The following is a 27,471-nucleotide window of genomic DNA, read 5'->3' on the forward strand; positions in this document are numbered from 1 at the left end:
TCACCTAAAAAGAAACAGGGACAACTGCTGCCTACAACTTCTTTTTAAAATAATTTTTTAAAAAATTTTTAAAACTCAGAGTGGTTCAACAGTGACTACCCTAGCTGGCTTTAAACATCTATTACTGCAATTTGTAACTATGGCAGCTGAGAGTCTATGCACTATGACTGCAATGGCCAAAGACACTGGTGTACTTTGCTGCTTGGAAACCAAAAGACTTTCCAGCTCAACATCATCTGCAGATGTAATTAGCATTAACACTTTTTCTTTTGGTTGGCTTTTAATAATTAAACTAGGACATCACCAATATCCACAAAACTTCTAAGAGAGTCACCTCCAACTGAATAATATTTATTAGATGTAGAAACACACTCAGAAAATATATTACAGATGCACAATTTTGTCCTGGCAGGAAGAGAGTTGAGTTAAACTTTAAGTTATTTTCCATCTTTAAATTCTATGATCCTTTGAAACTTTGTTTAGTGTTCCACAGCCAATATGCTCAACTCTCAGCTCACAAGAACTCTTATTTTCCTAGCAAAGTTAAATTCATTTTCCCAGTAATCACTCATGAGGAATTGCAACATTCAGATTTGCATTTTTCCCCCATTAATAATTTGATTAAAAATGCAAAACAAACAAAAAAAACCCCCTCTGACCAGTAATGTAACTCATAAACCTGTGTTTTTACTTGCTCTTCAGTTTATTAGCCTCTAAATGCCTACAGGTTTCCTTTTCTTTTTTTTTTACCAGCAACTAAAACTTAGTTTCCAAGGTTGGCAATTGCCAAGTCTGTTTTTGTTTCAAAAGATCAGCATCGTATTTGATTTTTCTCCTTTCCTAGGCTTTTTGCATTTCCCCAACTCTCCAAGAGTTTTCAAAAGTATTCTTAGTTCTCAGTGAATTCAGACAAAAACTTAAAAAGAATACTCCAGTAAATTTCCACAGTGTCGTCAGGTTTGCAGGGCTGTTTGCAGTTGGCGTCAATGGATATGTGAGTAGCAGATGATGCTGTAAAGTGGTACAGTGCCTTCATCATCACACAAGCCAAAACTCATGCCAGGCAGTGCTAATAGGCAAGGGGGCAGCAGAGTGAACAGAGATGTAGGTCCTGAGCCTCACTGAAAGGTTGTGGCAGATGTATCTTATCCAGGCTTGCTGAGATCTTTACAATGAATTCGTACACTTCAGTGTTTCCCTTCTGACCTTTAAATCAACGGATTTATTTAGATCTTCATTATTTCCCAGCTGCTCACACAGGCTTTAACTTTTATTTCTTATAATATATTTAAAGAGAACTTGCATAGATCAGCTACTCCCTTCATTGGTACATTTATAACAACAACAGCTTAAGTTATTGTTATGTCTTTAAGAATTCTGCTTGAACTTTCCTTTTTCTCACCGGCTTTTTTTTCCTCTTGCTAGATTTATCTTTAAAATGCCATTTAAGGGCATTCATTTTGTTTCAAGTATATAGAGGGCTACAACTAGGAAGCAGTGGAGATAAACTGTATCCAAACAACTCAGCTGCAAGCTTGAAAGTTTCTCAACAGTTGCATGCAAAGTAACAGCTTGACATTAATTTAGGATCTTTGGGGGGATATACTGACAAATCTCTTCCACGGTGTGATCTATTCCACCTCTGAAATAGTTCATGGTTCAGCAAAGAGGCCCAGCACAAACCATGCTAGTGGTTTTCCTCACAGATCCCATGCAACTATATTGACCAACGCTTAACTCTTTTTGTAGACAACACCCATCTAATGCACACTGTTTTAAAAACCCAGATATTAATTCCTGTAATATCCAACTACCATAGATAGATACAAGACTTGCACGGTATGCCAAGCAGATCAATTCAATAGCACTTATAAAGCTCTGCTGCAACCAGCCCATGCATTACTCTTTACCCTTATATAGCTTCGATCCATTCTTTGTCCCATCTGAGATTCATTTGGTTCCTACAGAAGCACAGCTCCTAGGAAAGCAGATTTGGCAAAGCAGAGAGGTCTACACAGCAGGGAGAGACAGAGCCCAAACATCCAGGTACACAGTTCTCAGTACGCTGCTGCATGCAGTGCAGCTTGTCCCAGGGATCCCAGCATGGCCACTGGGTATTTACAAACATACTCCAGCTTTGGTTCAAGACTCAGAACAAAGGGAAAGCAGAGGAGTAGAAGAATGGAAGCGAAAAACAAATATAAAAAGGATTAATTTGCTTTATCAATGTAGCACAATAAATAATCTACTCACAGATGCAGTTTTTCTTATAGTTAGCCTAAAGATCAGCATGGTATTTTTTTCAGCTCTTACTTTTTACTTGTTATGGGTGGCACTGAAATGCATAGGTTTGATGAGAAATTCTATACTGAACCATACAAGCATCTGAGATAGCTTAGCTATGTAAAATTGAACAGTAGTCCCTTCTGTCTTCCTGCAGGCTGTACATGGAAGGCTGCTGCCTGGTATCATAGCCTATCACTACACATTGCCGCATTCCTTCTCAGAAAATGCATCGAAAAACTTAACTTTTCCAGAGTTGGAAGAAGGATATCAGCACTTGGGCAATTTGGTCTATATTTTTACAACATGACAGTACAGCTCATGTTATAGTGTACAGTTTCCAGACAGGTAAAACAGCCCAGATTTAAGAATCTTAGAAACCTGATCAGTGTGGAGAATTTGGTAAAGGAGTAATTGCTCATTCAGATTCTTCTAAATATCACAGCATTGCCACTGTACCATTTAGAAGTCCTCAAGGAACACTTCATACTCTGAACTTGGATGGAAGGCCTCTATATCCAGGACAGCACTGGATTGCTCATTAGAAAATATTAATGGAAAAAAAAAAGAGTAAAGTTACATAGCATTTATAGAACTCTGCAGGGAAAAGTAAAACTTCACCTATTTCCTTATTTTGACTCAAGTAGCTACAATCACAAAGATATCTTCAAACAATGTAAAAAGGCTGTTCTGCAGTGTTCTGAGAGACTTCAAAAGTCTGGGTCTTGCATACTTAGGTTGACGCCTTAAGAATAGCATTAGAAAATTCTTTCATTTACCTCACTGTTTTGAAAGAGAGCTACAAAATGCCAGCGTTTTAACTCAGATTTTATCAGCTCTGAAAATACTGACTCAACTATTGATCTTTTAGCCTGAGCTATTCTGAGGGAAGGTATGAAAACCCCATCTGGATTGATTTAGCTTTGGTCTACAAAAACAAGTACCATATCTGTATACATAATGATACATTATAAAAGGCTTCATACTTAAAAACCAGCCCTTTAACCAAGTGATATAAATACTGTTATTGCACTAGGTGCATTAAAGATCATTAAACTGGCACTGTTATTTGAAATAAAAAAGTGTTTACTGAAGTACTTTGGATTTTTACAATTAGAAGTCTGAAGAAAACTTTTTTTCAAGTGCTTTGACAGGATCAGCTTCAATAACTATTTGGTGATGTATCACTCGATATGCAGCTCCAGATCAAAACACTTCTCTCTGGCAACGGTATGTTTTAGAACCAAAAGCATTATACCAGCAATTATAACATCTTTCTCAACACAAAACTAGCATGACTACTTAAATTGCTGTTACAGATTCAAAATAAGCCCTAAAACCTCAGCATTACACTGCCACACCATGGCACAATTAAGATCTGCAAGGAAAAATAGAAAAAAAAAAGACAATAAAAACTCCTATGCTTTAATTACTTAGGATTACCTTATCCACCATTAGTTTTTGCACTAAAAAACAATCTTGCATCTTGCTCAGCAACAGCTACCTAGGAACACTGTGCTTAAGGATTTTTTTTCTCCAAAATTAGAAAAGAAAAAGTTACTTTCTGCAAGTATTAAAATCTTCAAAGACTAATTTGATATGCCTGTTGCACAGATGGAATATGTAGGGAAGTGAATACCAGGGGCATTTTTTTACTTTGTTGGATACAAAATTTAGAGCTTTTTGTTCTCTGCCAATTCAGTTGACAGCCAGTTGGAGAAAAGAAATGTTAAAAAGACTTTCAAGTTTGGGGTTCTTTAACTGTTTGAGGCAACACTACAGAATTTTAGAATCTACATTCACTTCAAGTCAGAATGTAACTCATTTCAGACCCAGAAATATTTCAAAATACGTAGTACTTGGCATTTCCACTTAGTTTTGTGAGAACTCATAAAAAAAAAATCCTCTTTTTGCTGACTTGAAGCATAGCAACTCAAGATCACTGAAATTTCACATCAAAGTTTTTAACTGTAGCAGCTCACTGCACAAAACCTACATTATTTTAGTTACTTTGCCATCTATATAATTTATGCCTTCCATAGCACTTGTTTTGCAAGAAAGCTATAACTCAGTTTTCTATGACTGTTATCAGTACTGTTTAATTCATTCTCACATTCCATTTTTAAGTGTTTTTGTAATAAATCAAACATTATACATAAGCAATCAGCTGAGGCCAAGACCATACCAATTATTTTACCTGCAGGAACTTGCCATTACAAACATTTCCCACAAGGCATAATAAAATACATGTCTGGTGCCACAAGACTTACAGGAATACCTTGTGCAGAAGCATTAAATAAAGATTAGATGACTAACTAGGGTATCATTTGCTCCATCCCTGCTTTAATTGCTACTGTCACCACTTCAGTTTACAAAAAACAGTATAGCCTAGATGCATGCCAGTCCTTTCCTGTTACAATGGTTTATTCAAACTTTAAAGTCCCAAATTAAGTATCTTTTATCTCCAAACACTTTCAGTTACAGACTGCTTAAGCTATTGATGAACAGTGCTTTCTCTTTTATACATTAGTCATCTCTAAGCCATATGTACACACTTTAATACACTTTCTGTTATTAGACCTTTATTTTCAATTACCAACAATTTCTGTAAATTTTTTTTTACTGCCATACAAGCCAGTAGGTTATACCTAAGATCCAAACTCCTCCTGATAACCAGCATATATAAACAGCAAACTGCGAACATTATAGACTTGTAACAAATTCTGCTCTAGAGCCTCACTAGCAAATGTGAAATTCTCATGAACGTTCCTGAACTGACAGGATCAGCCCAAATAAATTCTATACTCATACCTGGTAGCAAAACTGCAGACTACCACCTAGGACTTGGGATTTTGATAGTCTTCTGGGAGTGGAGGAATTTAGTGAACTTGAGTGACAATGAACGAAGACAATTTATGGAGAGTTTTAGTGTTTAGCGGTTGCCCAAGAGTCATGCTGAACTGCATAAGAAACTGAAAAATAAGTTCCAGATCTATAGCTCCTCCCCAAAATCCAAACCCAGCCAATTTTGAAAATGTTGGTCTTTAACTGCATCCCAAAATTTAGCAGCAGATAGTACAGCATCTCTGTTATTCTGTACTTCTCAGTTGCAAAAATCAATTTTCCCTTTCCCCTCTGACTGCAGACATACCTTCTTCTAGTAGTCATTCAGACACCACAGTTGAGTATTTAAAATTGGATAACCTTCTTCAAAAATGTATATCATCTAAACTATAAAGATGTATGCTGAAGTTGAAAACAGTACTGTAAAACGCTTTTCTTTACAGCCCACACAGAAAAGATTAGTTAAGACAAATGGCATCCTTAATGCTTCTGAATTATGTCCTCCTTGGAAGAACCAAAACCATGCTTCATCATCATTTATCAGGCATCCCCTTTTATGAAACTACAGGAAACTTCATACCTTCCTGAACTTTTCCATCTGCTTATAAAGATCTGGATCCAACTCCTGAGACACATCTTTCATCCAGAGTAGAGCTCCTCTGTATTCAGTTCGATACTGTTCCATTCGGTTTACCGTCAGCCACGTGTCTGAGATGGCCCTGTATCTGAAAGTCTCCACTTCTTGATATAATCTACTCAAAGGAGTACGGAGTGCTAATCTGGGGGAAGGTACGAAGGAAAGAAAGGACAGAGGGGAATATGTTAAACAAGTTGTTAAACAAAGGAGTAATACAACTACTGACAGCCAAAATATTTAAGTTCTCGTGTATGTTCAGATAGTTCTGTAACTTGGCTGGGGGTGCACATGAACGCAATAATTTTGCATTAATACTGTGCTTGCAACCTTCTTGTTCAGGAAGTGAGGTTTTACTTACACATGTGAGTGAAAAAGGACCCTCTTCTAATGCATTTTAGTTTGCCAAGTCGCTTATGTGTCTGTTACTACCATTCCTCTTCATAAGTTTCATTTAACAACTCTAAAAATGTTCCTGAAGTAATTTATTACCGGATAAATACCATAGTTGCATCAGGATTGACATGTTAAACCCCACAAACAGCACTTCAATTAGCCATTTAATCTTCAGATATAAATGTAAATAAAAAAAGTCATCTGTCAAGCAGGCAAATATTGATTTTATTTTTTTTTATATTTTTTTTTTTTTATTTTTATTAAGAATCTGAACAATTCCTTTGAAGGATATTTATCTTCTGGAAGGATCTGGACATTTTCCTAAATGTTTCTTCTGGCAACCACACTTTGGAAAGGCAGTAGGGGACACTGTTGTCTCCCCTATGTCATCACTTCAGCTCCTAATGGTATCTCAGAGCCAGGCAGGATTACTCCAACTTTTGCTTTGTGTCCTCCTGCTGCTTCTGCTTTCCTATCTCTTGCAAGCAGTGACCTCACTGGAATGAGTTCAATCCATTCCATAACAGCACAGAGTTATTTCAATGTGCTGGGAAGACCCTTGGCCTAAGAGAATTCCTAATTTCACCTCCAGTAACTAAGAAATTAGGTCTTCTTGATCTCCATCTACCGAGCTAGCTCTTGGCATGCACCATAAATAAAAGTAGTCCCAACTGCAACATGAGTTTGAGGATAGCTCAAGAGAAGAAAGATAAACAGTTGTTTTTATTTTTATGTGAATTTATTTTAAAAGATGCCCTTAAAAATGCATTGAGCAGGAGATGTAACAAAATGTGAACATTTAAGTGTGTTTTTTTTTTATTTTCCCCACATTTTTTCTCATTCTACAAATACTTACCTAGACATCCAAAGGAAAATTCAGTTTATGTAGATGTGCCATACACTGAGATTTTTACAAACAGTTAAGCTTTATAGAGAAGCAAATCACCAGTGCTTTTGCTCAAGGGTGCCTTACATGTGCTTTAAAGGCCCCATTCATGGTTGTTACCAGAGGTGCTAAACTCTAGCCCAAGATAAACATATGAAATTCTCAGGGCTCTGTATGCAATGTTTTATTTTGAGCCAAACAGCTGCACTGTTAAGCAAAACCTGAAAAGTATCACAATAGCTAAAAGCCTCCCCAAATCCTGTAAAACATAATGGAATAAAATTCTCACTCCCAAGTGATGGTAAATTGCAAACATTCATAGTCCCAATACTGTTAAAAAAGCATATCATAATACTCATAATGCCATCAGGTACTGTTAATTTGAAACTCCTTGAGCAACAACTGGGTTTGTGAGACATTAAAGGCTCTGGGTAACAGCATATGTTTGTGTGCATGTGTCCCCCTCTGGATTTCCTTACCTTTTACCGATTTGCTTTTACCTAATCTACGTGAGCTCAGCAGGGATCTTCTAGGATCTTCTCCTTGGGATGGGGGCTTCACAGTGTAAGGTAAACCAGAAAATGACATTCAGACTCCTCCTTTCTCCTCTGTCTACTTGAGATACGAAGTATCCAAAAAAGTATTTCCTTACTCATCTCCCTCCCTCCCAGGACCCAGACACCTCTACAGTGAGCCTGCTGTAGCATTTATCTGCAGAATGAGAACTGCCACCAAGAAGAGGAGGGACCTGACAGCAGCTCCCTTACAACCTTAGTGCTAGAGAGGCCACAGAGATGCACCAGTACAGCTTTAGAACTGCTGAGCTGAGTAGGCACTGGAGATACAGACACAGAAGGTCCATAAGAAAAAAAGCAGGATGAGGCAAAATTTGAAAAGTAAGCCAGTAATATTGCCAATACTACAGCAGGTTTGGTCAACAGCTTTCCTATCAATTGATTCCTCACACATTTCCAATGGCTAAATGAATTATGACTCAACTACCATTATCACATATACCTTGTAAATCAGACAGTAATGTCGACCTATATACCTTTGCTGAGAAGAAAAGCAGAGGGCCTTTCCTGTAGCTTGCATCATTTTTCCTGCTCTTGTTTTATCCTGAGAACCCTGTGATCGAAGAAATTTCCCCAATTCATTTTCTTCCTGAGACAGAACTAACAAAAAATGAGTGGTCAAATATGTTATTTAATTGATTTCTAACAGCTTTAAAACTTCCTTAACATCAAATAGTTTAAGTCACTCTAAGTCCACGCAGCAAAGCAAAGTTAAATAATTTCACAGAATTCGAGCATTTCATAAACATAAGATCTGATTTACTTGAGACATTTACAGATATACTTAACAAGAGTCACAAAATTCCATCAATGTCAAAAGACAACAGGAAAACGTGTTATTTCTTAGGAAAAAAAAATTTGGTTGGTTAGATTACTTTCCACTATCAAGATGAGATTGGCCTAATACAATAAGAGAAGATATCTTGAAGTCCTCCTGTCATTTTACCAAAATGAGAGTCAACTCCAGTGCAGACTCTGGTAGGCCTCTGGTAGAACATTCTGCAGGCATATCATTGCATCAGAGATTTCACCTGCTGCTATGGAACACCTCTTTAACTCAATACCCTACTATTCTCTATTTCAATTTTACCTCCAGATTCTGAAACATTATCCCTGACTCTCTTTGGATAGGCAAAAGAAAAATGAAAGGCTCGAAAAAATATGGATAACATTCCAGAGAACAAGGTAAAATGAAAGATGACTCCAAAGCTGGATTCCCTTCTCCAGGTCAGAAATCACAGCTGCAGAGAATCAATCTTGATTGCAGAGAACCTTTAGCAGATATTTAATACAACTTGCTGTTTGAAACTTCCCAGATTAGGTCCTATCTCTTACTAAAGACTGTCACTAATTACTGTACATTTGTTACAGCCAAATCAGCATTATGAAATTCATTGTAATAGCATGGATTACTTAATTATAAAACTAGTAATAAGTGAAATATTCTTCATCATCACTCCTGATGGAAAGAAAAACTAGAAAAGTTTAGGAAGGAGTTAGGATTTCTAGACAGGAGACTTCTGAATTTAAACAAGCCAAGCAAGCAATGGGAAAAAGAACTTCAGGCAAGCTTTGTCCAGTAATTATTGCTACCTATCACTGCATTATATCAATACATAAAACTTAAGATCTAGGAGATCTTCAAGCAAATAAGCAAATCTGCTTTTAGCTGTTTGCAAGGAACATTATTTTTACTTTAAAATAGGATGAAACTAGTAGTTCCCCGTTTTAATTTTCCCTTTTTCACTTGTTTAATGGTTCCACAATGTAGACCTTCTTACCATTTTAATTACTGTGTTTGATCATACTTACAACAAATCCTTTTTTGATACAGTTCAATTGCTTTCAGCAACTCCATACACGTTCTCTGAATAGAATGGAACAGCTGATATTGAAACAAAATACACAAAAAATTTGTTAAGTGTATGCAAGAAATACTGATGAATAAAATACATGGAAGAAATCAATTTGTGGTAGAAATTATTAGGGATCATTATTTCCTTCTTGACCAATGAGAAACCTTTCCAGCCTGAAAGTATTTTCCTTACCAATTGTGCTTTTCTTTCAATTAAGTTATCCACTGAAACTACAGACCAATCATAACTTACAAAGGAACACTGACCGTTAACCAAACTACTTGCGTTGGGCTTTTTTTTTTTTTTTTTTTTTTTTTTTTTTTTTTTTTTTTTTTTTTTTTTTTTTTTTTTTTTTTTTTTTTTTTTTTTTTTTTTTTAGGTGATATCTTTGGATATATATAGAGATATACAAACCTGTTTCTAAAAAACTCCCAGTAGAGCAAAGAGTTGTCAAAATGTCTATCATGTTTATCACATGTGGCAATATGCATACTGAATTTTTCATACTGTGAAGTTTAGTGGAACCAAGCTGCATAGGTATCTCAACACAGGAAGCTATTGATTTAAACTGAACATTTTATTGGTATAACCAAATCTATAAAGCAGCAGTTTCCAAAGGGAGTAGAGGTAAAAAAATGTCAGTCTTGACTAAACTAGGAGATAGTTTTTAGGAAATAGAATTACTACTCTTTCTATCTGTCCATCTAAAATCTCCAACCTGCAACTTATACCTAAAGTCCACCATATCAAGCATTACACAACTAAGTAAAAAGGATTACTAACACAGTAGCTGCCTTTCTTCACAGCTGCTTGACTTCCTACACATTTACATAGGGCTTGTCTTTTAAACTGGGAGTGTGACTTGCAGGTGAGAAATTGTCCACGTGAAAACATGCTTATAGCTTTTTTAAACACAAGTTTCCCAATTTCCAATCCCACCTGAGCTAACACAGCATCCTTTTTGATGAATCTGCAATACAGTAGACATGGCAGAAACACAGGTATGTATTTCAAAAATATTGTTCCATCCTTCCAGCTTGTTTTACATAAATACTGTTCATTTATAACCCATTGTGAAGACCCCATAGCTAGAATCACCATGTTATAAGTTACTGCTATTCTAGCCAGAACTACAAAGATGTGTTTGTTGCAAAACAGTCTCTTGTATTTCAGCTAAAACCCAAATAAACTGTGAATTTTAAGTCTTTTTTTTTTTTTTTTAAGAAACTGCAAGAAAATCAGTAAGGCAAAATATTTACCCTTACCTAACAAAACTTAGACGGACCCAAACGGGATTGTTACACTTCTGTAGTCTATCCTCAATTTTTTGCTTTGTCTCAAATTCATTTGAGCTCTTCAGTTTGTAGAACCTTAAGCTATTTTTTTTCTCTCAGTGGGGTTGAGAATACTGACAGCAGGACTGTATTTGTCACACAGCAGGATTTTTTCTCCTGTTTATATCTTACAGACTTTCAGAAGGTTCTTTGGTCATGTCAGAACCCACTAATGTGCTTGAAAACTCCAGAGCACGGAGTGCACTATGTGCCTTGCTCCTTCTTGGTATATTGCACGCTTTTGTGACATATGTGTTATTTTGTAACTGTATAGAGAATGTCATTTGTATACACTATAGAATACTAGTCAAAAAAAACTAAAAAAAAAACAAAAAACACAACTATCCTAAACTGATATAGGCAAAGGATAAAGATGATCTTCTGCTCCCCCCTTGTAACAAAAGGAAAAGACCTGTCCCCAAAACATGAAAGTAAATCCAGATGATGTTAGGTTCCAAGTAAAGCTTGGAGGGTAGGGGTTTTTGTATTACAAAATGGCACTATATTCACTGAATTTACATGGGTACTTTTGCCAAAATTTGGAAGAGATATTATGTGAAAATGCTGGAAAAAAATATACATTATTACATACTATGTGTACACATATTAGAGGCTTGGAGGGAATGAAAACACTTTAAAAACTAGCAAACAGAGAACACACATTACGTAAACATTACAAACCTCTAGTTTTGCATCCAGATCTGCATCTGAAGCTACAACATGTTCATCTTCCTTTTTTCCTGTAACTTTAATAAGGGTTTGTTTTGTTTTCCAATATTTCTGCTGCATTTTATTGACCACAGATTTTTCTTGGCTTTGAGCATATTGATCATAAAATTCTCTTGGATAATTGCTAGAAGATTAAAAAACAAAATTAAAAACTTCAATTGGATGCTTTAAAATTAAGTCTAACTGCTTGCTTAATACATTTGTATTACAAATATTGCATTTGCATGCAGACATATATTGTAACATGCATTTTCTCATTATACATTAATAACAAAGCAAATACATCAGTACTATATTTCCAATCCTACTTTTGAAAGTAATACACTGTTTTCAATTCAAATGTCTTAAGCATGCAGTACTGCCAAATAATCAGCTGCGAAGAATTCTTCTGAATGCATTATGGAATGATTTATAGCCCAAGGAATTAACTTTACATTTTATATAATTAATAGGAGAGTTTCAAGCAAACTAGCAGAGTTGCTTAAGCAGGTAGCAATTTTCATGGCATTTCAGCACTGTCGGGACTTCACAAATTTCATTTTATGAATGGAATTAGACTACTTCTTGCTCTCCTTTTTTGTAACTGCATAGAAGAAAGAAATAGAAGAACCCTCATCTCTTTTTAGCATGCTACATGAAAAAATGAGATCTCACATCTTTCTTTATACAATGACTGTGGCTGTGTAACAGGTAACCTTTTTTCAAGTATCATTTTTTATTGACAGATGATTCTGCATTCCTGTAGCAGACTTAATAAAAAGTGCAATCTACAAACAAAATCCATATTCCACAATAGTCAAACCATACCAAGATGGTTTAATAGAAATACAGTCTTAAACTTAAATCTTGACCTCTTTTAGGAAGTGTTATTCCATTGTTCATTTCTGCAAAAGTACACGCATTTTCCCCCATATTCATATATAAAAAGCTACAGTAACTTTACAGCTCTTTAGAAATAAATGGTTGCCAAAAATTGCTATATCAAATATTCCAGGAAACTTAAAGGGGTTGAGTTTATCTTGAAAAACAATACCTTCTACCTGTGGAGTGATAAACTGTGGCTCATTAGTGAGATACTGACCACCAGCTCTGTTCACAACACACAGACAGCTCAGAGATGTTACCCCAAGAGGTCTTCAGACCCAACACACACATCAAGTCATGTCCTGAGACACATGTCCTTGCCCATGGCAGGGGTGTTAGAGCTAGATAATCTTTAGGGTCTCTTCCATCTAAACCATTTTATAATCCTCTGATTTTATATATATAAAATGCAGCCCTTCCAAAAAAAAAAAAAAAAAAAAAAAAAAAAAAAAAAAAAAAAAAAAAAAAAAAAAAAAAAAAAAAAAAAAAAAAAAAAAAAAAAAAAACCCACAAAAATAAAACCCCAGCCATTGATACAGTTCTTCCCCATGGGTGGCACATCTATCCTACAGAGTTGCCAGTGATACAATTTAACCTGAAAAGGAAATTTGTTTCACAAGGATATGTTACTTGCTTTGCTACTTTTAATCAGTGAGTTAGGCAACAGTGCCTTAATCACCAAAGAGAGGGTAAGAAATTAACCTGGAAGTGAGCAGGCACTAAATTTTAAAAAGCAGTTTTACACAGAACTTCTTGGCTTCTTCCCCAAACTTAAAAAGTGAAGATATTTACCCACTTAACTCTACACAAACATTAGTTCCAAGAACTTTATTTATGTATTTAATTAAAATGAAAATAAAGGTCTTTTGGTGATACAGAAGAAATTAAAAAACACATGCAAAACACATTTCATTTGAAATTCTGCACAAACAGACTATTACACGTGGACAACAGACAGCCTATCAACTTTGGTGAAGACTATATTGACTTGATAAATTCTACACCTTTAAAATACAAAATCTGCAACCTCTAACAAATAGTAAAATATCCCTGCATTATGAGAAAACAGAATATGAAAGTTTAAAAATAGCATTATTTAAAAAATATTAATTAAAAAACCCCATCAAACTGCTCACAGGGTATTACAAAGGCCCTAGCTGTCTGCTGTTTGGGTGCTTTAATTTCTGCCCCAGCTGTGCAAATAACTGATATCTCATTTCAGTGGTCAAGTGAAGAAAACATCATAATTCATCTGATGTTAACTAGCCTTGATAGCTACCTCAACTGAGGTCACTAGAAATTCTGAGGGCATGGTGCAAGGAATAAAAATAAGTTATTAATCTCAGGTCACAAAAAGATTGAGAAAAAATGCTGGGATTAGTACAGTTTCCTGAATTACAAGACTGATAAACCGACAGAAGGAATAAGAGGAATATAATTTTTTACTGCTACACACAAATTCAGCTTCTAATTTCATTTAATGACTTCTGTTTAAGATTATGAAAGACTCATAATCACATTACTGAAATATTTGATGGACAATTGGTAGAAACTTGTTCATACCTTTTAAGATGGATTTTGTGTCAAGCAACCATGAACATACTTAGGTTTTGTTAAACAATCAGAAAATATAACTGAAAGATGGATGTGCTTTGTTGTGAAGTTGATGATCACAAAAAACCTCTTGAAATATGACAGTTCATATTTATTTCCATTACACAGGAAACTGATATCCTATTTTTCTATCTAGTCAATTAGATTGTTTTTCTAGTCTTTGGCAGTTTTTCAGTTTTTATTTTTATTCTTTTTTAACAGCATGTCTACTGACATTAGTGACTTCATATAAATAATAGATGCCAGAACATAATGTGAGATAGGCTGTGACAAATCAACATAACAAATGCTATTAGCTCTTTAGAATAAGAAAAAATAATCAAGATACTTACTACTTATGACCTTCCATAATTCTTGTTTTCTTCAGACACTTAAATAAGAAATTATCAGTTAATACAAACACCTTTAAAACATAATTTCCAAGTTAAACACTAGAAATCCCCTACCTTTTCACACACAAAATTATTATGTTGCAGCATCTTCTTTACCATGTTACAAAAATAAACTCTCCAATCTGTGGACCAAAGGCCTTCCTCAGGTAACACACAATTCTCACATAAATCCATGACAAATGGATTTAAGTGTTGCCATCTATGATGCCAACTTATATGTTAGCAAGTTTTCCAGGCAAAAGCAAATTTACCTGGCATAAATTCTGTGACTTTTGACAAGGCATGCCAAAATTGTCCATGCTAGGCATCATCCTAAGTCAAGTTCTTTCCTCCAAATTTTAGTCACAACAAATTTCAACTACTTTTTATCTTTTTTTTATTATTATTATTTTTTGCCTATATCCCACTGATCTGTTTTTTTAAAACACTAGTTATATCATGTCTTGAATTGTAGATGTGAAATTCAATGACCAGGTGATTTTTCCATGAGAGACACCACAGTTCCTTAGGATAGAATATGATATATATACGTTAGGGTTTTAGATTTTATAAGTTACTATCTCCAGCTTGGATACTCAAGTCTCCCACTATACTTTGAGCTGACCAGATGGCATGCACATCACTTCCCACTGGTACCTCAGCACACTCTCTCCAGGCCAAATTTACCAGCCAAGCCTGACACTCCTTATAAATAACAAGCACTTGGCTTCTCCTCTGCTGCTTTCAGAGAAGACTGTCCTTCAGCACACAGTTAACATGGAAATGGAGGCACTGCAGCATGATCGTGGATGAGACCAAAATGAAGCTGCTGAGATGGTGCTGCTGGGGAATGGTCTTTGGCAAGAAGAGGCACAGAATGAACACACCAATAGGCTGCACTAGGATATGAAGCTGATGGACTAAGAGAATAGCAATGGGAAAAGCTGCTAGGAAGGTAATGGTGCTGAAATTTTGGCAAGCAAGCAAGAAAATGGGCAACAATGATGTGATGCTGGAAATGTATCTAGCACAGTGCTGCTTACAGACAGTGTGGTTAGCACTGGAGTGGCAAAGGACTGGAACAGATTGCAGGAACCCAAACAAGGGAATGCAAACAACCTGAGTGCTTCCTGCAAGCGTGAAGCACATGCACTTCCATTTGGAGCTGAATGGAGCTAAATCCCAGATTTCTGAGTCTAACCTCTCTGCTGTCAGTACCTGTGAAACTTCATGGCAAAGTTCCATGAGATGCAGCAAGATTATGTCAGAGCAGGAAATTCTCCTGAACTGGAATTTTTGTGACATGCTCTTAAGCACTGCAGGAGAAACCATGAGAATATTCATAACTCTATCTTCAGAGTAGAGTTTAAATAAAAAGCCTAACAGCTGAGCAAAGAGGAAGAAACAATAATTTCAGATTGTAATTTGTGTTACAGAACCACTGAGTTAGACAAGGTACTGAATAGATAGCACAGGTCATGGCTTTGCTGTAGTTTCTAGAACCACAGGCAACATTAACTCCAGTTTTCTAATACCTTTATGCTTGACTTCACTGTTTTCATACTGGTCCTCCTTAAGTCAACTGTGGGTGTGTTTGAGTGAGATAAGACCACAGGATTTACCTTGTATACACATCCATGACTCAGTTATTCAGTAGCACACTTGGTTTGACAGGAAGCAAAGAACAGCCTATCTAGATGAAATAACATGTATGTTACTTAGAACAGAGGGAAAACAATCAATATAGGAAAAAGGTCTAAGGCACTGACCTTACTCACTGTACACGTCCACCTGCTCCTCTTGGAAACCAATTCCCCTAAAACAAAAAGAAATGTATCTCTCAAGGTCATGGTTATACAGTTCTCATTTGCAAGCACAGCTCATGCTCTTTCTTCCTAAACATTTGACCTTATATTTTGACTCTGAGATCATCTTAGTTATATTCATTCATGTCCTACACAGCACACCTATGCCCTTAAGATATTATTTGTGGGAATATTTTAGTTCAAAGAGAGGATTATACCACAGCTATAAGGACAGTATTTGCATGGTATGAAAGTGAAGGTGCCTATTCCCTGTCCTGCTCTGTGACATGATGGCACTTACGGTGTTCAAGGATACAAGGCCTGCTGGGATAGTGTCATGTGGCCAATCAGGGTGGAAGGAAACAGAAGTGGAGTCTTACCTGCAGGAAATGGCTCTTCGCATGTGATATCACCCAAAACATGCCAGGAGAGAGAAAGGTCCCAGAGAGTTCTAGGTAGTATAGATAAAAACCATGCCAGGGAGACTGCAGTAATTAAATGGTGGGAATAAGCAGTAGCCCAGTGCTCAAGTTTAATCCCTGGGCCTGTTTTATTTCCAGTATGGAGCCAGCTTTTGGTTCTAAATAAGAGTTCAGTTTGCAAAGACAACTCAGTAAGCACTAGCATTGAGAAAACAGAACCGTGGCTGCTAAAAAATAATCAGATTAGTTTTTATAAGGCTTGCAGTATTTCACTTACAATTTCTATCAAGAATATTCCTGGATCCCATTCATTCCAGATGTTGTCCAAGAAATCTTCATAAAGAAACCAATCATGTCTCAGAAGACCCATTTGAGTTTTACCTTTCTCAGTAACCAAGAACACTGAAAAACCTGGATGTCCACTACTATTATGCCATTTTTTAGCTGCTAATTTAGACCATAAATGTGCATTTGCTTTGGGTTCTGCTGATCTGAATGCACCATAAAAAATTTCTGTTTATATAGAACCTCTTGCAAGTTAGACACACTTGTGCAAATTAATTCATATTTCATGTTTCACCATAGTAGTTAAGCTCTTCTGAAATGGAAACAGTATATATTACCTAGGCATAAAAAACTGAAACAAAGGTGGAGGAACATAATATAGGAATATTTAACTGGGCCAGATGTAGTTGAGGTGCTATTACAGAAATTCTCATGTTTGTATCTGGGTGGTCAAGCACGGGAACAAGACATGGGGATAGACATGGCCCAGAGCAACGTGCACTAACTGGGCTCAGTTGAGCAGGAGGCTGGGCTGTGCAATTTCTGGTGCTCCCTTCCAAGCTATGGAATTCTGTCAAAAATCTGTAAAATGTGAAAGATCAGATGAGAGAGCAGCAAGTTTGTTGCTACCATTTGCTTAATATGAAAGACTTTCCACAAGGATGGAAAGTCAGTAGAAATGAACAGCAGAATAACACTGCCCCATGAACACTGTGCCAACACACATACAAAAAGTATAACATGTTTTCAAAGTTACCTGTGATATTTTCACCTTTTAGTAATATATTTTCATTCATAGCCAAAACTTTAAACATTAACATTCATTCTTCCATTATTGCTACATGTGCAATGTAAATTGTCTCTGCAGTAACTTAACAGGGCCATAATTTATTAATTTTTATAATCTCTAATTTCATGTGTTGTGCCAAGTCCAGGAACAAAAGAGGCTTAAGGTATCGGTTCAGCTGTAATAAAGGACACTGTTAGGAGCATTTGGGTTAGCTGAAAGCAGTGAGATTTTTTTTTTTTTTTAAGAAATCCCAAGATCTAAGTCTAGCCTCAAAAAGTGAGAAATACTAATAAAGGAGGACTGGAAACAGCCCAGGAAAGTATCCAAGAATTAAAAGGAACATTTCACAATCATGTAACAAAGAATTCCTACAGTCACAAAATGCTGGCCCTGAGGCTTCAGGAAGAGACCAAGGAATGAGCACATAACTTCTGACTGCTTTAAGCTTTGAACTCTGTTATGCTTTCGAAGAACAAGACATAGATGTCCTGAACAGAAGCAAAAAGGCAGTTGCTCTTTGGCAAAGCTGACTACAATGGAAGCACATGACACTAACTTGAGTCCACTGATACTTGACACTAACTTGAGTCCACCGATACTTGCCACTAACTTGAGTCCACCGATACTTGCCCCTGAAATTGCAGTCAAATTTAAAATTAACCTTTTATCATACAGTTTTAGATATGAAAATAAGCTTAATTTGCCACAAGGAGTTGATGTAAGGAACTTTTTTTTGTTTTTCTTGCCAGTGTATTAAGACTAAAAAAAAATAAATAAAAAAGAAGTTTCAATAAATAATATTATACTGGCAATGATTAACAAACAAACAAACAAAAAACAACTGAAAAAATCATTTATCACCCTATAGGAAAGCATTTGCATCGGAAAGTTTCCATTATCTTTGACAATAAAGTGTTACACAATACTAGTGATCTCCATGACAGTCTTTACCTTGACAAACAAAAGGGATACTCTAGAAGGAGGAGGGGCTATTGGAAGCAAACACAGGTGTTTTTTATCATGCTGGGGAAAGCAGTGCCACACTACAGATGACTGTATATAAACCCACATTTAATGCTGCACAGTGCTGGATCTGACGTTTCCTGAAAGAGTCCATACACGCCTCCAGTAATTTTGCAAGTATTTTTCCCAGTGTTTTGAGAGAGACTGACGTGGCTTCAGTTTTAGTATTAAACCTGAGCTGTCCCTATTCATAACAAGTCTGCTCAGAAAACAAAGCACCACAGCACTGAAACATCCATTCCCATATCGACCCAGCTGGGTTCATAAGCCCTGCTGAAACCTTGGAAATCCCTATGAGGTTCTTTGAGGAGTCACCAAGAAGCCTCAGGATTGTGTTCCAGAAATCTTCATGTTTGCAGAGTGATGCCAGAGAAGACTGGCACAGCCTCTCAGCCTGGACACTGTAAAATACATCCAAATTGTTTCTAGACTCAGTTTGACTTCAGGAGTGATACAGCTGTATAGCAGAATTCATCAACCCTTACATGCAATGTGTTCATCAGGAGGGACAAAGAAGAGTCTGCACTTTCACTGTCCTCTCAGTTTATTGTTCTTCCAAAGCAGCTAATAAGTTCTGTGGCTCTTCAAATCCCCACAGACTCCCTGTATCCTAAAAGTCTTGCAACTTATAACTTCAAATATAGCAGAATCATGCATTGCAGTTGATTTACTTATTCCAATACTTTTATTAAAATGAATAATCTTCCAAGAAACTTTTAATACAGTAGAGTGGTACTAAGTAACAACTACCAATAAAAAAAGAATAATTTTAAGGAGTTCTATATTTAAAAGTTGAGTGATAGTTTCATTTATGTAAAATACTCTGAAGGGAAGAAAATGTGCTTAGGTGAGGGAATCAATGCCATCTGTCTCCAACAGCTCTTGGCTGGCAACATATCTCCCTCACTCTGCTTGCTGGAAGCTGGGATCAAACTGAATCAGGTAAATGGGCCTGCAAAGCGAGAAGCAGTCTCACTGCAAGATGAAGACTAGTCTGGGTACAGTTTTATCTTTGCTAGTCTGTCTACAAACATGCAGACGAGGAGCTTCAAGTGGCTTTTCATTTTGCCTTTCCCAAACAAAAGACAATATTAACAGCCTGTAGATCTTTATTATCCATATTGCCAATGCAGGAAGATTGAAAACTGCCTGGGTCTATACAGGCATTCAGTATCCAGATTATGCACAGACTTAGAAGTATTCCTACTCTTAACTACATGAATGACTGTAATTCAGCTAAAATTAATCTAGAGCTCAAGCTATATCTATGAAAAATTACAAGATTCATTTTTTCCTCTAAAGCTCTTAACTCTCAACATTGATGTTCTAATCCTGCAGAATCATCCATGCTTAGCTTTGAATCCAGAAGTCTTTTCATTCTGTTAGGTCACTCATTGATGCACTTGTTTATTAATTCAAAAAGTTTGCAGATTCGTCTGTAAGTGCTGCATTAGCAGTTCCTTCCATCCACTACAACTTTTTATCTATTCCTTTGTTTCGGACTGATCCATAGCTTTGCTACTTATCCTGAGAAGCATATATCTTAGAGATTACCCACAACTTCTCAGGAGAAGAAATATAAGATTGCAGTATCAACAAAATTCCTCTTTCAAACTATTTCAGGAGCTGATATCTGGAAAGAAGTTTCAAATATTCTTCAAAGAAGCACAGGATAAATGGCATCTGCTATACAGAGAGAGCTCCTTTTATATTCATACATCTGGGAGGTGCTGAGAGGGAAAAAACCATGCTGTTTGACCCTAATTATCTAACTGCAGTGCCTAAATTACCATACAAGCCTCTCAATTTTAAGTCCCTGTACAAATGGTGAATAGAACCTCTAAAGAGCAACTCTGAGCACCTGAAGCAGAGCCTCACGCCTGTGTTCTGTGTACACAGAAATGATGCTTTTCACATGAAGCACCTGAACTACAGAGCTAAATTATGCTGTGAGAGTGCTTTTCTATTCCAATTCTCTCAGAACTAGGATTTCACAGTGTCTGCTGAATTACTGGGGAGAAAAAGTGTCAGCAGCATACCGAATAACACTGTGATTGGGACACAGCCATATCTCATAAACCCCCTGGAAACAATTTTTAGTTTCACTGCAAACACTTCTGGAACTAACATTTCTATACACAAGTTTGTCCATTTCCTTATCCTCTCTATCAAGGCTTATGAGACATCCCAGCAATTTTTGTTTTCTATTTATTAATTCGTCTTGATCCTTCAAAGAATTAAACCAAACAAATAAAAAAGAACAACAACAACAAAAATCAGAAACCCCAAAACCAAAGCAAAACCACAAGAAAAAAACACAACTAGAAGACACACCAGCCACCCCTCAACACCCACTGCCCCCTGAAATTTGACATGCAGAAAAACCCCAACCATGTACTCAAAACAACAGAAATATCAAAGAAGCCATTCTCCAAGGCAGCAGTTTTAGCTAATAACACTCCCTTCTTTCTCAAGCTAGTAAACTGCATGGAGAACAAACCACAGTAATACCAGCAGGTATCTTAAGTGACTGACAGTGCAATTAAGGACTTGTACCATTACAAACCATGTACAAGCTCTGAAGAAATCTGAACATTTCAGGTCTGCTTTCCATCATTTTGCAGCAATACCAGGAACCCATTTGCAAACAGGGCATTCAAAAAAATATTATTGGCATTAAATATATAGTGAACTGTTTTTCACTGAATTTTACACTGACTCTTAATGCTCCCTATGCAGGGCAGATGAACCATAGCTACTGCAGAAAGTATCGTCAAGAATTATTTTTTCCAAAAAACAATTGTCATGCTTCTAACATTTCAGAATACACAATTAACATAGGAAATTATTCTACTTAATTTCCTGGGGTAGTATAAACAAAGGATGATTTCCAGGGCCCTGTTTCTCATGCTATCCTTTAATCTTTATTTTTCTATTCCCAACCATGATATATACAAGTTAATAGAAGACAATGGCATATAAACAGAGCAAATTTACACATTGAAAATTTATTTCTCACTTATACCTAGAACTAAGAGTGTTCAATCCATCTGAACTGCACTGGTTTTCAGTACTGAGGTGGTTAGAGGCAAGTTTTAGCCAACACAAAAAAGTGGAAATTTGGTACTACATCATCGTGTGTTTTAAAACCTGTTTTTGCTCCCAAAAGTACAAGGACAAAGTCAACTGTTAGCATTCCTCTCTAAAAAGTAATTTTGTGTCTATGCAGTACTATAGACCTATTATACTATTCCAAAAACTACCAATTCAAACTTACAGGCATAAGCGATCTCCTTTCTAGAGCATAACAGGTATTGTAATGACACTTGGAGCTGGGTTGGGTTTGTGGGGGTTTTTTTTGTGGGTTTTTAAGCAGACGAATGATAAATCTCTGAAAACAGTGGTTTACTTCAAAAGCACTGATAAGAATAGCACATGCAGTCAAGATAGAGTACATGTAGTCTCCAAAAAAATATTTCAAATAAATGCTGATTCAAATAAATTTGACAGGTTGAAGACTGAGGAGCAAACCCTACAACTTTCTAGATAAGTTAATGTGCATGCAGAACTTAATCACTAGCATAAAACCAGAGATATTTAATCACACAAAAAATTAATTTTAAATTCCTTTTTCAGATTATATTGATTTTTCATCTGCTTATTGTGAAATAATGTAGGAACAGCACATAGTATCAATTTGCCCTCATGTAACATCTTTTACTTGACTATTAAAGTGTTCCACTTATATTTGTGAAGAACACTGAGTGAATGCCCTCAGGAAAGAACCAGGTAAGCATCATAAGTACTATGTGCATTTTATAAAAGAATTTTTGCATCTAAGTCACTGAGTGGCAGGTCTTACCTCACCACTAATGAGCAAAATCAGGGATATATACAACCCAGTATTTAACCTCATTCTAAATGCAGACTTGCTTCATTTCTCAAAAATTATTATCAAATTGTTTTGTAATACACATTTGTTCTCTTAGTTCAGAAACCAGTGTTTGCAAACTTAGTAGCTGAATACTATTAAAGAAAATGCCACGTGGAACACGTGCTGTGCATAGATTCTAAGAGACAACAAGACTATTTTTGTGACACATTCTACCTGTAATCAGTCTAGAGTCCTAATATTAGGAAACTTTCCCTTGTGGAACCTATAGGAAAAGCAGTGGACAAAAAAAAAAAAAAAACAAACCAAACCAAACCAACAAACAAAACCACCAAACAACTCATTCTGTATGTATAGTACATTACATACAAACATATACGGTTTTAGAACTTCCAACTAAGGGCTCTTAATCAGATACCCTATTTGCTGGCACAGTCAACGCACTCAAGTTTCTGCCTCACTCCTGCCTTTTCGTCCATGTAGAAGACAGAATGCAATGCCATTTATACCCAAGGGGAAACAATGCTGGAGGAGGGAACAGGAGAAAATAATATTCTCCAGATTCCTTTGGAGATTATTTCACATACATGGATAAGAGATTTGATTAACAAAATAGTCTTAGCATGCACAGCAACAGCAATACAGGGTGATCTCCTTTCACCACCCTTTGAGTAAACATCATCAGTACAGGCTGTATATTCCCCACAGACACACAGTCCACTCAACTTTGATATTACTGTTCTCAGATCCTGGCACAAAAGCCAACTGTTCCCAGAGCAGTGGTGATCCCTACAAAATTCCTTGCAAGATGGACCCGAGCACTGTTTCAGTGACTCAGTACAGACAGTTCCCAAGGTTGACATAAACAATTGCACAACTGGTCAAAATGCCCCTCGGTTTGCCATGGCTAACAATAGCCACAGGAAAGACTACCGTGAGACTATTATTACTAGCAACACTTAAAAGGTCAAATGTTTCTACTGTTCTTGACTGCTTGGTTCTTTGTTTAATGAACTTCACCTTCCGGGCTTTTGTATTTTTAATGCTTCTGCATCACGTGGCATAATTTTGCCTTTAGAATGACTTTATGGTTGAGAAGTGGCAAAAACATCTTGAAGAATCAACTACAGAGCAATACTCTTGCAGTAGATTTTGAAAAAAAGTATTAAAAAGAGTCTTTAAGAACACTTTTTGTCTTCTAGTTTAGATGAGATATTGGCACATTTTTTTTCTGCCAACTCGTACCGACAGCTTTCAACACTAGTTGAAGACTGAAAAGAGATGTTATTATTCATTTCTTCAAGAAAAGATTACTTGGGAAATCATCAGAACAATTTAGCAGCTGTGTAAAGTATGGACAAGAAAGAAGAAATGGAAAGATGGGTAGGCCTGAAACTCTACTAAGGGGAAAAAAACCCCTAACCCTGCAGTGAGGTTCAAAAGGAATTTTACTTTGTGCTATGTGATTCCCTCCACACCCCAATAATATAAACTTGTGAAAGAAAAATGTTAAAGAAACCTTTCCATACAGTCATAACTGGTCTTCTTGAACCCGCAAATCTTCAATAACATTCATATTTGAACTGTAACTCCAACATGCACAGTGGAAGAAACCACCATTATCTAAAAAGCACTTAATTTTTTTCCTCAACTAAGAAGGAGGCAAATTCCAATGACCAGCATTTAAACTTTTCAGTATAGTGCTTGAACCTTTCTGGATTGACAATGTTTCACCCATGAAGTTCTGACAGTAGAGAAACTTTAGAAACTCATTTAGACCAAGGTTTGGCAGCATATAACTGCCACATCACCTTCCAGTAGTTTGTCATGTGAAAAACGTGACTAGTTATACCAGTTACGGCAGTTCACGACTCAAAACATCTCTGTGGCTCTGTGCTAAATTCCTCCTTCAGTGGTATTGACATAAACCTTAAGCCATTACATTAGTTAGTTTAAACCAATAGGCTACCCCTCTTCAAACAGCAGTATAAAAAAATTGCTAAAGCCTAAATGAGATGCTGCTGGACTTCAAGCTAAGTACCACTAAGAACTGCAACTTCTAGATCTGTGTCAGACGCATAGCACTATCAAGGGGTTTGTCCACTCTCTCCTTGAGAACCCTGGGTAGATCAAATAGAAAAAGAGTGGATTACCAGAAAAATCAGAGAAAAAATCATAACCAAATGCAGCCTACACTGCACACTCCAAAATCCAGCCCACCATTTCCTCTGCCCAACACTTTGCAGAAGCGACCAAACAGTTTTGCTAGAGCAAAACACAAGAACAGTTTGTTTCCAAGAAGTCTGCTCTGAAACAAGAGTCACAGCTGCTTTCTGAGACCCAAATTAAATAAAATCTATCCAGAAACTGAAAGAAGAAGGATAACACAATTAAACGTGGAGGGGGGGAGGGGAGGCATCAAAACCAACAAACAGGTGCTTCATGGAAATAAAAGGTCACCTTGGTTTAAAGCAAGGCTCACAGGCAGGGGGAAAATATTACAAACAACCAAACAGAAGAACAACTCCAATGCCAAGCTTCGAAAATACTACTACAATGTAAGTTGGGGGTAAGGGGTTAAAGAATGTACCCCTGAGATTACCCGATTCTGTTTCACATTTACACATTTGAACTAAGGCATTCCCGAACTACTGTTTTAAGAGAGGGGCCACGCAGATCCTTGAGGCTATCAGCATTACGCAAAACAGCGTGGAAAAGGAGACTTATTTACAGTTGGCACTGAACATACCCATAATGATACCAAAAAATAAAAGAGCACAGTGCCCTTCACCCTTTTCTCCTACTAAGAACTGAGATGATGTTTTCCTTTTTTCTTTTAAATTACTAGAGCAGCCTACATGGATCAGGTGGAGGGACATAGAGCAAATCTGATTACCATGATCAACCTTTCACAAATTACAAGCTTTAACTCAGAAATTCAGGTTTCTGGAATTGCCATTTCCCCAGCTGTCACTGCCCCGGTGCCGCTTTGATGTCTGACATTACCCGACCAGAGGATGCCCCGCCACCCCTCTCGACCCGACCGGCCCCCAGAGCGGCACGGACCGCAAATGGGCAACCTGCGCCTCAGCCCGGCAGCCCAGCCGGAAACCGCCGAGGAGAACCGGCCGTTTCCCTCCCCGCTTCCAGCGGGCACAGAGCCAGAGAGGATGTACGGGAGGCACAAACGGATAAATGTAATAATCATGGCGAGACGACAGCACGGCGGGAGGGGGAACACAAGGCACAAGGAGGGGCAGATGCCATCTTGTGCCTGGGAGATGCCGCCCTGGACAGGTCCGGCCGCGGATAGCCCGCTCTCGGGCACCGGCGCTACAGGCCCGGCAGCCGCACCGCCCCCCTCGCCCCGAGCGGGCTGCCCGCGGGGAGAGCGGCGCCCACCCGGGGCTGCCCAGCACCGGCGCTCCCCACCCGGGTCTGGCACGGAACCCAGCGAGCCCCCCTTCCCGCACTCACCTTGCGGAGGGGAGGGAAGGGCCGAGCCGCAGGCACCACCGCCCCTCCAGGTGTTCCAGCGCCGCTGGCGTCAGCGCGGCGAGCGGAGCCGCCTGTGCCGGCGCGGGCGCCCCCGCAGCGGGGCGGAGCCGCTGCCCGGCCCGGCCCGGCCCCCGAGGCGGGAGGGCGCGGCCAGCAGGTCTCTGGAGCTCGGACCGGTCGCTTCCTCGCCTCGGTCACTGCCAAGGCGCGTTTCCTCTTGGTTTCCCAGCTGCGCTGGGAGGGGAGCGGCGGGAGAGTCACCGCGGGCTGGGGCCCTCCTTGGGCGCTGGTAACCGCCTCAGCCCCAGCCTGCTGGGGGCCGCAGGTGCCCCGCGAGGAGCATCAAGGAAATATTAAAATGTTTGTTTTTTGTTTTTTGTTTGGTTGGTTGGTTTGGGTTTTGGGGTTTTGTGGGTTTGGGGTTTTATTTGTTTGTTTGTTTGTTTGTTTTTGGCTGCCGTAAATAGACAGTTGTCGTCGAGATGGTGGAAACTTGGAAGAAAAAGCCCTTTGGCGTAGCGGGCAGGTGGCAGTGTCAGAGGGGGGTCAGGAGAGCGCTGGGTTTGAACTCACGTCAGAAATGGGTCAGTGGGGGTTTGCGAGAGCTGTTCGGGTAAAGGAGGTGGATTTTAAGCTGATTTGAGAGCTTAAAATGAGGGGGAAAGTTCATAGGTGGCATTTGAAAACGAAATAAAGGAGAAACGGAGAGTGGCAAGATAGGGTGAAAAATGGTCTCACTTAAATAGGGCAGCGTTAACTTACCAGAATGGCACGTGGGGAGAGCAGGGGTGTAAGCACAACGCAGGGAATGAACGTGGGGATTGAGAAAGTGAGTTTAAGTTGGTAGGGCCCCAGGAAAGGTTTGAAGAAGACAGGACAGGAGGAAACTGTAGAAAATAGAAATGAGGTCGGTAATGAGGCATCATTTGCTGAACCTTACAGGGGTCTGAAGTGCTCATGTCAGTGTCTTGGTGTTTTTGTGAGGCACAGCTGAGCCACTTCACTCTAAGTCACACACCTAAGAGCAAAATGCAAGATGTTTACAGCAACAGGGACTGTGCTGTGAGACAGTGGCTCTGAAAAAGACTTGGGATCCTAATGACTAGGTAGCTAAGCATGCACTCCCTGAGCTCTGAAGAAGTCAACAGAAGAGCTGTATAACCTGAGGAATTTCAGGGATGATTTGTGAGGTTGGTTACTTTCCCTATTTGACACTGGTGCGACCACTAACAGCAGGTCATACCTGAGTGTGATGTATGTAGAGCAGATGGTGTGCTGACAAACTAGAATGAGTTTATGGCAAGAAATACAGGATTGTTTTCCAGAACTGAGGAAATCCTAATAGGATAGTCTTTGTGGTTAAGCACAGT

The 27,471-nt window shown here is 38.0% G+C and overlaps 1 protein-coding gene across 5 annotated transcripts in view; it reads right to left on the minus strand.

Annotated features, from left to right (window-relative positions):
• Positions 1-26,205, minus strand: part of ICA1 (islet cell autoantigen 1) — a 68,346-nt gene extending 42,141 nt beyond the window's left edge. The window contains exons 1-8 of one of the 5 annotated variants that reach the window (XM_027911019.1): positions 26,081-26,205; positions 16,156-16,202; positions 16,009-16,075; positions 14,348-14,385; positions 11,490-11,661; positions 9,431-9,503; positions 8,095-8,218; positions 5,708-5,906 (exon numbers count right to left, since the gene is read on the minus strand). In XM_027911019.1, coding sequence (XP_027766820.1) covers positions 5,708-5,906; positions 8,095-8,218; positions 9,431-9,503; positions 11,490-11,661; positions 14,348-14,364 — 585 coding nt within the window. In that variant the 5' untranslated portion in view covers positions 14,365-14,385; positions 16,009-16,075; positions 16,156-16,202; positions 26,081-26,205. Of the gene's footprint in view, positions 1-5,707; positions 5,907-8,094; positions 8,219-9,430; positions 9,504-11,489; positions 11,662-14,347; positions 14,386-16,008; positions 16,080-16,155; positions 16,203-25,609; positions 25,920-26,080 lie in introns of those variants that run through there. The other 4 variants (XM_027911012.1, XM_027911004.1, XM_027910997.1 and 1 more) reach the window with 4 other exon arrangements.
• Positions 26,206-27,471: the final 1,266 nt, after the last annotated feature.

Source organism: Empidonax traillii, unplaced genomic scaffold, assembly GCF_003031625.1.
Source record: "Empidonax traillii isolate 1590-97213 ecotype Southwest subspecies unplaced genomic scaffold, ASM303162v1 scaffold30:size3273891, whole genome shotgun sequence".
NCBI lineage: Eukaryota > Metazoa > Chordata > Aves > Passeriformes > Tyrannidae > Empidonax > Empidonax traillii.